General features: G+C 37.8%; 1 protein-coding gene across 6 annotated transcripts in view; it reads left to right on the top strand.

The window, feature by feature from the left end:
* Positions 1-15,234, top strand: part of LOC122557198 (ATP-binding cassette sub-family C member 5-like) — a 190,985-nt gene that overhangs the window by 140,178 nt on the left and 35,573 nt on the right. For 3 of the 6 annotated variants that reach the window (XM_087992076.1, XM_087992077.1, XM_087992075.1), the window contains 4 exons: positions 3,717-4,100; positions 8,645-8,829; positions 9,261-9,407; positions 11,370-11,499. In XM_087992076.1, the coding sequence (XP_087848202.1) occupies positions 3,717-4,100; positions 8,645-8,829; positions 9,261-9,407; positions 11,370-11,499 (846 nt within the window). The remainder of the gene's footprint in view (positions 1-3,716; positions 4,101-8,644; positions 8,830-9,260; positions 9,408-11,369; positions 11,500-15,234) is intronic. The other 3 variants (XM_087992080.1, XM_087992079.1, XM_043704624.2) reach the window with 2 other exon arrangements.

The raw sequence follows: 15,234 nt of genomic DNA, 5'->3' as shown, positions 1-15,234 counted from the left end.
CGTCCATATTTAATTACAAAACTTAATTTTATTGGAAGAAATGTGGAGAAAATAGATAAATGTCTGCTGTAAGATAAGATAAAGAAAATAATGAAATTGGTCTGTTATTATGATTGTATAATGTTAATATTCTCAATACTACCAAAACATCTCTCTAACTTTCCTAATAACTCAGTCTTTATAACAGTATACCTCCACTTTTATAATATTCCCCCCCCCCCCCCCCCCAAAGCATTTTAATGAGCTTCATGTAGTTAGTTCCTGATTGAAGTGCAGTGACTAGGACTATGTAGTAGGCATGGAAAGCACTTTGCATTAACAATGTTACACAGAATGCCATAAGATAAATGATAAAACAATTTATCCTCAGTTGATATTGTTGAGGGTATAAGAGATAACTCCATCAATCTTCAAAACATATAACAGCCTGCATCCAAATCCTTGCTTGAAAGAACAAAACAAATAACAAAGAACATTACAGCGCAGGAACAAGCCCTTCAGCCCTCCAAGCCTGTGCTGATCCAGATCCTCTATCTAAATCTGCCGTCAATTTTCTCAGGATCTGTATCTCTTTGCTCCTTGCCCATTCATGTATCTGTCTAGATACATCTTAAATGTTGCTATTGTTCCCGCCCCTACCATCTCCGCTGGCAACACATTCCAGGCACCCACAACCCTCTGCGTAAAGAACTTTCCACATATATCTCCCCTAAATTTCTACCCTTTCACTTTGAACTCGTGACCCCAACAAATTTGGAGTCAAGATTACTGCTCATTCAACCTGAAATGCAATATCCTGTCTGTGGTGAGAATATTAACATGTACTTAGCCATTTAGATCAATGCTTTATTACATTTTTATGCTCAAGTAACAAATCTGAACAAGACTGTTAGGTATTTAACTTGATTAGTGATAAACTTGAAGGAAAGAATACTCAAGATTTCCAGTGACATTTGCTGGGAAGTGTTTCTGTGGAAAGGGTCAGACTTAACAGAAGGAAAACAATAACACAAATGACAACCAGCATTTATGTGTTGCCTTTTAGAGTAGGAAAACTTCCCACAACACTTCACAGGACCATTATCAAACAAAATTTAACACAGGACCACATGAGATATTAGGACAGATGAAGAACATTTTGAGGAGCATCTTAAAAGATAAAAGAGATAGCAAGATGTATAAGTTTAGGGTGGGATTAATTACAGAGACTAGTGACTTGGCTGCTGAAGGCAAGTCCATCGCTGGTGAAATGATTAAAATAATCAAGCTACTACTTTACCACTGTCAAAGTCAAGTTGAAGAATGACTTCTGTTGGGGTGCAACCAACAGAAATTATAAACAAGCATGGATCAGCATTTTAAGGAGAAAATAGAGTCATGGAGTCATAGAGATGTACAGCATGGAAACAGACCCTTTGGTCCAACTCGTCCATGCCAATCAGATGTCCTAAATTAATCTAGTCCCATTTGTTAACACTTTGCCCATATCCCTGTAAACCCTTCCTATTCATATGTCCATCCAGATGCCTTTTAAATGCCAAGCTCCACCACTTCCTCTGGCAGCTCATTCCATACATGCACCACCCTCTGTGTGAAAAAGTTGCCCCTTAGGTCCCTTTTAAATTTTTCCCCTTTCAGCCTAAACTTATGCCCTCTCGACCTAGACACCTCCACCCCAGGGAAAAGACTTTGGATATTCATCCCACCTGTGTCCCTCATGACTTTATAAATCTCTATAAGATCACCCCTCAGCCTCTGACATTCCAGGGAAAGTAGTCCCAGCTTATTCAGCCTCTCCCTATAGCTCAAACTTCCACCCCTGACAACATCCTTGTAAACTTTTCCTGAACCTTTTCAAGTTTCACAACATCCTTCTTGTAGGAGGGAGACCAGAATTGCACACAATATTTTTAAGTTAAAATAACATCTGATATCATTGGAGACCAATCTACATATTTAAAGAGGACCGCACCAGCTTAGGCCAAATGTCCTTGAGATCTTCAATTTAAAACTACAGTCAGCCAAACCAGATTGGAAAAGGATTGGAATTCTGAACTATTCTATTTTAATTGTCCCCTGCACCTAGCTTTTGTCTGTGTCAATAAACTTCTGAGCCAATTTGCCTTAAACTAGTAACAATTTATTGAATTGTAGGATGTTCCTGCCTTTACCAACATGCTATGTAATTATTTGGCTACTTCACTGCACCAATAGCTTCACCTCTGGCCAACAGGACCTCTAGTAGTATGAGGTGACAGTGAGGGAGAACACCAAGCAGGGCTGTTAGCATATACTTTGTTTTCCTAGGTTAACTTTAGTTCCCCTTAATTTTTGTAAAGACCTGACACCAGCAGTATGTAGAATCTTTGTTTCATGATCTTCAGATCACCTGTGTCCTTAAATCTTGTGTTACATAGAGTTATACAGCATGGAAATAGACCCTTCAGTCCTACCAGTCCACGCCGGCCATGTTCCCGAACTAAACAAGACCCATTAGCTTGTGCTTGGCCATATCCCTCTAAACCTTTCCTTTTCATGAAGTTATCCAAATGCCTTTTAAATGTTGTAATTTTACCTACATCCATCACTTTCACTGGCAGTCCATTCCACATAGGAACCACTCTCTGTGTAAAACGTTACCCCTCATGTCCTTTTTAAATCTTTCTCCTCTCATATACCTATACGGATCAAGTGCTAGTGTTTACTTGTTACACCAAATGCCCTTAATGCTGTTAATCCTGTGGAAGTTCTTTGGCACGAGTGATGGGCAACAATTTTCTTTGGTCTTCAGCGTATAACTGAGGGAAGTTTCACATTATGCAGAAATATTTTGTTTCAGAAGGGAGTTTTCCAGGTAGTTTCAGAAATATAAACATATTTACATCATATAGGTTTGCAAAAGAATCATTCATATGAAATGAATGAAAAAATGTATCATCACAGTAAGCTACACAATTGTTCATAAGGAGGTGAGGTGGTCCAGTGAGTTGGCACACAGTCGGTTGTTAAAAGTACAAATATATGTATGGATAGAAGCAACTGGAATATGAAACAAAAATAGCATTTATTACATTAAATAATGGTATTGTTCATACAATAGTTGCATATCAAAATACATGAAATTGTGTTACTTTAATGATATAGTTCCTTTGTATTTTAAAAATGTGGTTCCATGACAATAAAAAACCCTGGAAAAACTAGGAAATAGAGTGGAACACTGCAGGTCCAGATCAGGGCTATCGACTACCATCTATGATTCCTCAGTAGCTGGTACACATCAGCTTTTTGCCTATTCAAGTCCTATATTTTGTTTTATTCATTGCCTCTGGGCAATTAGGGACGAGAGCATCACTAGCTGGTCCAGCATTTATTGCCCATCTCTAATTGCCCAGAGTTCAGTTAAGAAACAACCACATTGCTGTGCATCTGAAGTCACTTGTAGGTCAGACCAGGTAATGATGGCAGTTCCCTTCCCTAAGGGACGTTAGTAAACTGGATGGATTTTTCCAACAATCATCGGTAGATTCACTGTCATCATTAGACTCTTAATTCCAAATGTTTTTATTGATTTCAAATTCCACCATCTCCCTTGGTGAGATTCGGACCATGGTCCCTAAAACAGTACCTGAGTCTGACTATATCTGACTTTTCCATTACTGTGCTAGCCTGTATTATGTAGTCATTCTTTGTACTAACAAGCATGAATCTTATCCTAGCTGCAGAAAGTGCAAACAGTAATGAAATAGGAACAGAAGTGGTGGTCAGCATAGTACCAGAACAAGAAAAAAAGATGAAAGAGCAAGTTAAGGATTGCAAGCAGGCAGATTCTGAGGACAAACCTGATGTGATGGTGAATGGCAAAAAATCTGCAGTGTTTCGATGGAAGCCTGTTGTCGTCCAAATGCATGATGAAGACAGCATTGAATGGAGTGAGGGTGATTTAAGTTACTTGTTCAGGACAGAACCCAGAGATTTGGAGCCTCGGGTGGAGATAGCGAAAGATTTCAACAGTGAGAAGGACTTTGATGAAGAATTGAATGCTGAAGCAGCCGATGATTTAATTAGTCGTGATTTTTTTCCAGAAGAGGAAACACAGAAGGGCAAGTGAAACAGTAATGTGATTTCTGTTAGAACTCTTCAGTTTTCTTCACTATTTTAATACAGAAGTCTCATTTAATAAGGCTTAATAATAATTTGACATTTGACATAGCACTTATGCTCAAGGTTAAAAGACCATATAAATTCTCAACATAACAAACACAATCAAAATATACTCTGACATTGCACAGTCTGAAATATAAAACCCTTTCTGATGTCTTCATTAATGTCTTTATTGGTACTCACCAGGTAAAAGTCACTTTTCGAATGGTTCCCCTGTAATAATCTTAAAAAAGAGCTCTACTGTACCCTTGTGCTTGTTATTTTCAGACAATAAAACTGTCTTGAATTAATGAACACAAAACACATTGAAGACCTTAATTCTATTATTGAAATGTTATTTTACCCAAACTGTTAATTCCGGTGAATAGAAAATTTTCTTTCAGCATCAAGCATTGCGACAGATACAGCATACCCAGCTGAAAAGTGAAGTTCCTTCCTTTCTACGTAAGCACAGAAGCAAATTCCTTGGCTCTTCATCAGTTCAACAAATCAGTTTCCCCAAAGTACCATCTTGATGCCTCATGTGGTGAAATGAATGCTAGGTATCAGTTTTTGCTGTAGTTTCATTGTTATTTCAGGAACTGAGGAAAGCCTGCCCATTTTCACTTCATAAGTGATAAAAATAAAAGGTTAAAACATCTACCTAAGAATAAAACTTGACACAGTTACAAATACTGAGTGAATTATAGGCGCCTAAAAGATTCACTTCTACCCTTTATATATTCTTTCGTTTAGCTATCCCTGTCAACTCCATCAGTTTTGAGGTTCCCCAATTGCCAAACCTTTTATTTAACTATAAAGATTCTCTATTTTCTGTCCTATCCCCAGGCCTATTGTTTAGCCATACCCACTATCAGTATTCACTGCTCTCCTCACCCTCCCTTTGAGGCAAAGTTTGTGCACATTCCCGTGTATTTGGCTGTCTTTGTTCTTCTAGATGGTGGTGGCTGTTGGTTTGGATGATGCTGTCGAAGGAGTCTCAGTGAATTTCTGCAGTGCATCTTGCAGAAATAGACACTTTTGATACTGTGCATTGGTGGTGGAGTAGGTGAATGTTTATGGATGTGGTGTCAAATGACATTTTTTGGAGATGTACTCATCCAAGCAAGTGAGGAGTATTCCATCACACTTGGACTTGTGCTTTGTAGATGGTGGACAGGCTTTTGGGAGTCAGGAGATGAATTGCTTCCTGCAGTATTCCTAGTCTCTGACCTGCTGCTGTAGTCACAATATTTATATGGCTAGTCACCTTCAATTTCTGCTTGGTGGTAATCCCTGGATGTTGAAAGTGATGGATTCAATGGTGGAAATGCCATTGAATGTCCAGGTGCAATGGTTAGATTTTATTTTATTAGAATTGGTCATTGCCTGCACTTATGTGATGTTTGTGTTACTTGGCTCTTTCAATCCAAGCTTAGATATTTTCCAGGCCTTCAGAATATTTCCACTTCTAAGGTGTTGTGAATGTGCTGAATAATGTGTGGTCCCCAACAAACATCCCCACTCTGACCTTTTAATGGTCACTGATGAAACAGCTGAAAATATTTGGGTCTTGGACACTATCTTGAAGTGATTTCCTGAAGCTGAGATGGCTGACCTCTAACAAATACAACCATCTTCCTTTGTGGTAGCTATGATTGCAACTCGCAAAGAGTATTCCAAACCTCACCTTGCCCCTGATTCCCAGAGGAGTTGTGAGGCTGAGTTTATAATAAAGTGGCAATGCACTTACAAGTAAATTAGAGACTGTGAACATCCAAGTAAGCAAAAAGTGACTATGAAATAGGTGTGTGTCCTTTTGTGCAGAATGACCCAGCAAAGGCATTACAATGTTAGGTGTCTATGAATTCCAGCATACTGGAGCATTTTTTTAAGTTAGTCCACAACTGATGATATCATAAGACTGGTGTTTTGGCAGTGCTGCTTTCTAGGGATAAAGTATAGTCATAGCTGTTGCCCATGGAGCAGTTTAAGATGATGGTGAACATACCTGAACATGCAAGATCAGAAAACGACTGGCAAGCTCCATCTGCCGGGTATTTTCTGATTCTCAAGTCAGGAATTGGCCCATCTAGTTTTTCAACCCTACATGGAGGAATGGCAAATTGCATTAAATGAAATAAGTTAATAATAGGATGCGAATGTGTGGAGATAAGGTAGCCACCATTTACTACCCAGAATCTTATCTATCCCTTAAAACTTTAAGGGAAATCAGAATGGTTTTCCTCAACATTGAGCATCAGAATTTTTAAATTCTCACTGTTTTCCCAAACTTCTGGCCATTGGTCAAGGCTGGGAAAATTCCACACTCTGATAATCAGAAAGCCCATCTAGAAGTGAACATTCTTTATTGTTGAACACCAAATTAGAGCCACTACTTGTGGCCTACATTTGCTAGTCACAGCCTGGAACAGACAGCTCAGCAGTTCCATCCCTGGGTCTGTTTTTTTAACAGTTGAACATAGTTTATTTACAATTTAACATAAGACGAATATAAGTTTATTACAAAATTGGCCAGAACTGTATAATACAATTGAACATACGATTATTAAACACCTTTAATTCATTCCTAGCAATATGTTAAGGGATATGACATGACTGGGTCTGCTTTATATTTTTCCTGAGCAACCTGTTCAGTGATGTCTTTACACAACTCTGGAACAGATGGGCTGTGAACCCAGGCTTTCCTGGTTTAGGGGTAGGGAACAATACCACTATGCACAAGAGCCCTTGGGATTTGCTTTATTTTATTATACAGGTGTCTGTTTTTTTTTAAAATATTTGAAATCCGGGAGTGCATTTAATCTAAAAAAACGGTTGAAGTATAAAGCTCTGGCAGCAGATCAAATTGGTGATGATGTAATGAGTATGAATGATCAGTTTGGCTGAAGTGCAGAATTAGCAGTAATGAAACCATGGCCCTTTTGTGCAAATAATTTTCTTTTCCCTTGATTTTGAACATAGAATCTACTTTTACCCATTCCAGGCTATATTGATGAAGACAAATTTCATCCCCTATGTAATTTCACCTCATCCATGTGAACATAATAAAAAGGTCTTACGAAAAAGTGTAGCTCACTTTACAGGGCAAGAAATCCTCTAGTGATCAATTTAAAATGTCAAGTTAATAACCAGGATGGATGACAGTTTTAGAATGCACTGTCATCCAGAGTGAATTATGTTTGTTGTAGGTACTTTCAAGGTCAAAACTACTTTGGGTGAAGCCAACCCATGTACAACACTGTCTCACTTACATTGTGCCTGTAAAATCTTGCATTTATAAGTTCAGGTGATTATTCAGCATTAAAAGGCCTGAATTTTGCCTTACATCCTTTCTTATAAATGGGCAAAAGAATTTTAAAGTAGATCTATTCTGCATTCAAAATCAATTAAAAAGAAAATTATTTGTAAAAGAAAATGGGCTGCATTTCTTTATTAAAAACTGAAAGAACTGCAGATGCTGTAAATCAGAAACAAAAACAGAAATCGCTGGAAAGGTTCAACAAGTCTGGCAGTATCTGTGGAGAGAAATCAGTTAATGTTTTGGGTCACGTGCCCCTTCCTCAGAACTGACAAAATGTTAATTCTGATTTCTCTCCACAGATGCTGCCAGACCTGTTGATATTTTTAGCAATTTTTGTTTTTGCATTCTTTTATTGCTGGTTTGGTTCTGTAATAAAATATAATATTCAAACCCATTACCTGGTCTGCTGCCATAAGTTTTGTATTTAAATAAATGCTATATAAATGCCACAAAGCTTTGCCACAATATTTGTCAGGTAGTCGTACATTCTTGTCTTACCAAAGATTCCTGGCATTTCACAGAACCAAATGTTCTAATCTGGTAGCACCATCTTTTAATCCAGCTGTTTTCAAAATTCATTTCATTTTATTTTGAAAAAAAAAGTTTTGCTTTTTGTATTAGCAAAAATAATTTCACATTGAACATTTATGTTTTCACATTTCAGTGACTTTATAGCAAGAACTCTTCCATTTTTGACAAACCAACATTGAAATGGAAACTAGCTCAAGAATGTCAAAGTCTCCCATTTATCCCTTTTTTGATATATACCTTTTACAAGTCAACAGATTTCTAAGCCTTCACTTTTATCCTACATGCAGTTAAAAAAAATACTGGTTTGCCTCAGCTTCTGTAGTAATTGTGAGTCCAAAGCAAAACTATATGCTGATCAATTATTCTACTAAGCAAAGCCTTATAGATCATGTTTGATGAAAATTAATTCATTTCATTAGAGGAAGAGGCTGATGATGGTTTACTTCTGAAATTAAATGGATCTCTTCTTCAGTTAAATGGTCAACTAGAATTTTGCTCCTCTGATGGGTAGCACACTCAAGAAACATCATTGTCAAATTCAATGCAAAAACAGGAATTGCATGAAACACATGAATGAAAGTTATGAAACAACAAAATTTCAGTGGTAAAATTTACTGAGCTGATATTTGTCATTTTATTTGCTACCAGATCAGCTTATGCAAGCTGAAGAAAAGGCTGGTGGTTCTGTGTCCTGGTCAACTTACGGAATTTACATCAAGGCAGCAGGAGGTAGTCTCGTCTTCTTTGTAAACATTCTTCTGTTCATACTGACAGCAGGCAGCATAGCATTCAGTAACTGGTGGCTCAGCTATTGGATTAAGCAAGGCAGTGGGGTGAGTTCCTTGCAGTGCTAGAACATAGTGCATATAGTGACAAACATTGATGTCCCAGAATGCCACAACTAGCATAATTAGAACATACAGGTGCAATCATGCTGTTAACAGCTTTTTGTTTAAAATGTTCCTGAATTGCAGGAATTTGTAAAGTATTATTACGTATCCAGGATTATTAAATTAAGTTTGTAATTCTCCATGATAAAATGCAGTTGTAAAGGCTACAGATTCTAATCACAAACTAGTGCCTTGAGTCTAATGTCTTGTAATACTTTCAAAGTACAATAGAACTGCAAAAAATAAAATAAAATTCAGTTTTGCATTTATTTTGTACACAAAATGTGTGTTGAATGAATATCTTGATGAACTCAGCAGATGATTGTAGACTGGCTTCTTTAGAGACTGACATTGTACATGACATTATTTTTCAGAATACACCTGTCACTAAAGGTAATACAACCTACATCAGCAACAGCATGAGAGACCATCCAAAACAGAGCTTCTACACTTGCGTCTATGCTCTATCCATGGTGGCTGTACTACTTTTCAAGGCACTCCGTGGTTACACATTTGTTAAGGTGCTGAAATACGATGTTTGTGACAAACAAATGTCTTCCTTTCATTATAATTGATAGGCCAATACCTACTTCAAATTTGTGCAAGATAGAAAAGTAATTCCATCGATGAACCCTATTGTTACAATCTTCTTGGTATTGAAATCTAGATCTTGACTAATGCTGAATATTTCTGCAGGTGACCTCATTTCTGCAAGTCAAATGCTTGTTTTTATACAAGTGTTGTTCATGCCTGCTGATTGTATTCAGTAATTCTTTGGTTTCCTTGGTTCCAAGCTAGGAAGTAAAAAATGTGATTCTGAGACTTCATGGTAGATAGTAGAAATTGATAGAAATCAAGGAGCAGCCACAGTATTCCTTCTATTGATGTTTGTGCTGCAGTCAAACCCCGGCTCTCTTATTGGCTACTGCAGTGTATCCCCAAGATATTGATCTTAAACTTGTCTACTTCTGACACTTCTCAGTGCACACCAAGCTACACATCTCTTATATTATCTCTGTAAGCCATTTCCAAAACTGCCCTTAAAACCATTGAAGGAACTCTTAAAGCAGTCCAAGACAGTGAATGGGGATGTGATTGTAATAATATGAATCTCATTTTTTGTACAGCCTTTTTAAATAAATCATCCCGAAGTTCTTCACAGATATTAACTAAATATGATATCAAATTACATAAAGATATTTGGTCAGATGACAAAACGCTTGGTCAAAGAGTTGGGTTTTAAGGACTGTCTTATAGGAAGAAAGTGCATGGAAAGGTATAGGGCATAAGCATCAGGCCAAGAGAATTGAAGGAATGGTCAGGAATGAAGAAGGGCTTATGCCCAAAATGTCAATTCTCCTGCTCCCTTGTTGCTGCCTGACCTGCTGCGCTTTTCCAGCAACACATTTTTCAGCTCTGATCTCCAGCATCTGCAGTCCTCACTTTCTCCTCGTTAAAATTGTAAATACTCAAGGTTAGATTTGGAGAACTGAATGTACTCCCAAAACTTGTGGTGTTAGAAGAGATTACCAAGAGGGACAAGGTTATGGATTTTAAAACAAGGATGAGAATTTTAAAGTCAAGGTGTTGCTTGACTGGGAGCCAATGTGGGCCAACACGGACTGGTATGAGGAACACCCTTGGTTAGCCTGATTCTTTCCTGTTACCTTGCATAATTTAGTAATGTCAGTCAACACCATGGAGCATTAGTATGAGGATGGGAGGAAAGCCAGTCTGTAATGGAGATGGCCTCTACAGCTAAGACCACATACTATTAACACAATTCCCTTTGATAGCTTCCTGTCCAATTTTCCAAGCAGGACATTAGATTTAATGAGTTAACATGAATAAGTGTTGCACGAGTTGTTGTATTGTAGGAAGGATTTGAAGATTCTGAACAATTTGTAGGGAAGGTGGAAAGATGTAGGTAGGACTGTTAAGAAAATAGAAAGTTGTGATTATACAAAAAACAATTCATATTACATGGTCACAAAGGACTCTTGGAATGGGTTTTGTACCACTTTCTCCTCCTCTCTTTTGCTTTTGCACTATTTTGACTAAGTAGCACCCCTTTGCATAGCAATGAAGTATTAAAATAAAATCTGTACATTCTGCAACTCAGCTTTCAAATATTTCATGACTGTCAGTAGTCCAGAACAACAGTAGTTGCTCTTTAAACCTTCACATGGATGTGTTTATCTTGTTTGTTCACATTAAAATGAACCTAGGAAGTTAATTGGAGCCAATGCAAGATCTCATAGGTAGATGAAAACTTGACCTTCAGGTGACATTAAAGCTGAATAGGAAAATCTAGGTCGGGGCCTTTAAATATTGGGATATCAAAACCAATTTTGAATAAAATCCTTAAATATTTTTCCATGACATTTTAAGTAGCATTTAGTGTATTTGAGTTTATAAGAGAGTTCCAGTGGACTCTTGGTTAGTTAAATCTTTAGTAATTATGCATTATCTTTCCTCAACAGTGCACGCTTAGGGCCTCCTCCAAGCTCCATGATGCTCTATTTAAGAAAATTCTGAGGAGCCCAATGCACTTCTTTGACACAACACCTCTAGGTCGCATTCTAAATAGATTTGCTAAGGATATGGATGAAGGTAAGACCTAAAGAAAGTTTTAAATAAGTAAATTTATTTTTAAAAATGATTTTAGAATTAGCACTTCTGTTTGTGGCATCGTGCAGTTGTATGATGTGCTTTCACATTTTTCCCAGTTGGAGAATGTTAAACTTTGAATAATTGATCAGGAGAAATTGTAAGCCAAGGTGGGTACTGTTGATAAAGAGGAAATACTAGGAGAGATAGTCACTTCATTGATTTCTAGCTGAGGGAGTGCAGTTACACTTGTACTATAAAGGCAAAATTCCTCTAGGTGCATGTCAGTATGAGAAACAACAGTTAAAGTTTGGTTTAAGCTTCAAGCTTTAAGCAAAGCATATTAAAGCATCCCTGCACAGCAACATCTTGCAAAACTTTCAATTTGTAATAACTAGAATATTATTTCATCCCTAGTACACATTTGTATATGCAAAAGTATTTTTTTTTGAAATGCAGCAGTTCTGCCCATGTCAAGCTTTCAGTAGCAAACAATTTAATCTGTACAGAATTGCTTGTGCTGTGAGATTGCTCTTTGCAGTAATATGACATCGTTCTTCTTTCCTCCAAATTGGACAAGGAATTGATTTGGCCAAGCAATTTGTTTTTCCATTGCTGCAGACAGGGTATAAATTTCTGTTGACTTTCTGGAAGCAGTGCTGTTTGGTATTAGTCAGAGTATCTAATACAATGGAAGAAAGATTTCCTGCCTGTGCAATGTAGCTTCCAGATGTTATAACTGCAGTCTGTTGGTAGTAGCTCAGGGTCCATCATGATCTTTCTGAAAAATGACTTGAAAGAGAAAGGTCATAGAAATAAAATTATAAGTTACCTTAAATTTTTCAAAAAGAAAATTGATATCTTCGTAAAGCTTAAATGACATCAGCTACATTAAAAGATTGAGAATACAATCAGGCAACTGTTGGAACAACAGGGTATTCCGCAAAAAAGAAATCATTATGATTCATTTTAATTTATAATTTAGATTTATGGTTTTTTTCAGGTGAGTTCTAGTGCACATCATTGTCTTTTCTGTATGACAACTACACAGTGATATTCTGGCTCAGGATATCAAATCAAAGGGTAAAAGTGTGAATGGTAATGTTAACTGTTAATGCAACTTAATTAATTTCAATAAGTGAATATTAACACCAATGTGCACTGAAATATATCATGATAATGAAATATTCTATCTCTGGAGGTGATGAATTGTTGGTCAACTAGTTTATTTTGTGTTATATTCTGTAGACAGCAATAATTTAAAGGAAATTGGCTTGTTTCATTTTTGTTTGGACAGGCTAGAAAATATTATGCTAGAACTTGCAAAAAGCTTTGACTTTGTAAATTTCTGTTCCGTTTTTCTACCAGAAGGATTATCACACCCAACTGAGCAACCTTCCAACCAGTAAAAGTATTGTGTTCTTAAATTTTTATAAAACTACTAACCGCTACCAGTAAAAACACCCTTTAAAAGATATTTGGACAGGTACATAGATTCGAAAGGTTGAGAAGGATATGGACCAAACACAGAAAATGGGACTAGTTTAGTTTGGGAAAACCTGGTTAGTATAGATGAGTTGAATCAAAGAGTCTGTTTGTGTGCTGTATTACTCGATTCAATGACTCCATGACCCGTGCACCCAATTCACTATGCAAAGCCTATCGAGGGCAATGTAAAACATCAAAAGAGAGGGATAGGCACAGAGGGAGAGATGGGGCGAAATCAAAATGGTGTTGAATGGGGTAATAAAGCAGTATATGCCCTGCATGCCCTCCTGTCTCTAAAGCACAGTGAGCAAGCTCCTTCTCCAAGGCTGTCCAGGTATGAATGCAGCCAGAGAAGAGTGTCAGACAGTTAGCAGATATCACCCCCCTATAAAGGGTGTTTTTACTGGTAGCGATTAGTAGTTTTATAAAAAATTTAAAAGCACAATAATTTTGGTGGTTAGAAAGTCGCTCAGTTGTGTGGGATAACCCTTCAGGTAGAAAAACAACAAAAATATACAAAGTGGGGCAACAGCAAGTTCTAGCAAGTTGATCCACTACCTGGACCTATTTATAGCCAGCTTGGCCAGGGCCAAAGGGAGGTTCTCCAATGTGTCCACATTCCCTCTGCAAACATTCCAAACATCAGAAGCATGGGGCTGAAGTGCAACCAAAAAACACAACAATTTTTTTTCCAATTGAACAAGAAAGCCATACCCACAACTAGTATATTCTACACACTTTGTAACCCTGAGTAGTAATTATTTTCAGATCAACTCATTTTCTTATTGGGGGAGTTTCACTGGCCATGGTGAGGCTGATACAGGTGCAGGCCTTGGGGTGAAAAAGCAATGTGTATCAATCTGCCCACTTTCATGTTTCATTCATGTGGATTTGGAGAAAAATAAAGAACTGGGAATGTTTTAATAATTGAAATCAGCAAGTTTGTAGTTAGCCATGGTTATGACTACCATTATGGGAAGAGAGGCTACCTACACAGAACATAGAACATGACAGCACAGTACACACCCTTTCGCCCTCGATGTTGCACCGACCTGTGGAACCAATCTGAAGCCCGTCCATCCAACACTATTCCATTTTCATCCATATGTCTATCCAATGACCATTTAAATGCCCTTAAATTTGGCAAGTCTACAACTTTTGCAGTCAGTGCATTCCACACCCCTGCTACTTTGAGTAAAGAAACTACTTCTGACACCTGCCCTATATCTATCTCCCTCAATTTAAAGCTGTGTCCTCTTCTGCTAACCATCACCATCTGAGAAAAAAGGCTCTAACTGTCCACCCTATCCAACCCTCTCATTATCTTGTACGTCACAATTAAGTCATCTCACAACCTTCTTCTCTCTAATGAAAACAGCCTCAAGTCCTTCAGCCTTTCCTCATAAGACCTTCTCTTCATACCAGGCAACATCCTAGTAAATCTCCTCTGAACCCTCTCCAAAGCTTCCACATCCTTCCTATAATGCAGTGACCAGAACTGTATGCAATACTCAAGTGAGGCCACACCAGAATTTTGTACAGTTGCAGCATGACCTCATGGCTTCGAAACTCAATCCCTCTACCAATAAAAGCTAACGCACCATATGCCTTCTTAACAACCCAATAACTTGGGTGGCAACTTTCAGGAATCTATGTACATGGACACCAAGATCTCTCTGCTTATCTACACTACCAAGAATCTTACCATTAGCCCAGTACTCTTTACTCCTGTTGCATCTTCCAAAGTGAATCACCTCACACTCCATTTGCCACCTCTCAACCCAGCTCTGCAGCTTATCTATGTCCCTCTGTAACCTGCAAAATCCTTCTGCACTATCCACAACTCCACCGACCTTTGTGCCATCTGCAAATTTACTAACCAATCCTTCTATGTCCTCATCTAGGTCATTTATAAAAAAATGACAAACAGCAGTGGCCCCAAAACCAGATCCTTGTAATACACCACTAGTAACTGAACTCCAGGATGAACATTTCCCGTCAATCACCATCGTCTGTCTTCTTTCAGCTAGCCAACTTGTGATCCAAACTGCTAAATCACCCTCAATCCAATGCCTCCATATTTTGTGCAATAGCCTTCCTGAAATCCATATACACCACATCAACCACCTTACCCTCATTCATCTGTTTGGTCACCAACTCAAAGAACTCAATAAGGTTTGTGAGGCACAACCTACTCTTCACAAAACCATGTTGACTATCCCTAATCAACTTATTCCTTTCTAGATGATT

This window comes from Chiloscyllium plagiosum, unplaced genomic scaffold (assembly GCF_037043375.1).
Source record: "Chiloscyllium plagiosum isolate Xiang-an unplaced genomic scaffold, Cpla_swu_hap1 HiC_scaffold_11, whole genome shotgun sequence".
Lineage (NCBI taxonomy): Eukaryota > Metazoa > Chordata > Chondrichthyes > Orectolobiformes > Hemiscylliidae > Chiloscyllium > Chiloscyllium plagiosum.
This window is presented reverse-complemented; position numbering and strand designations above follow the sequence as displayed.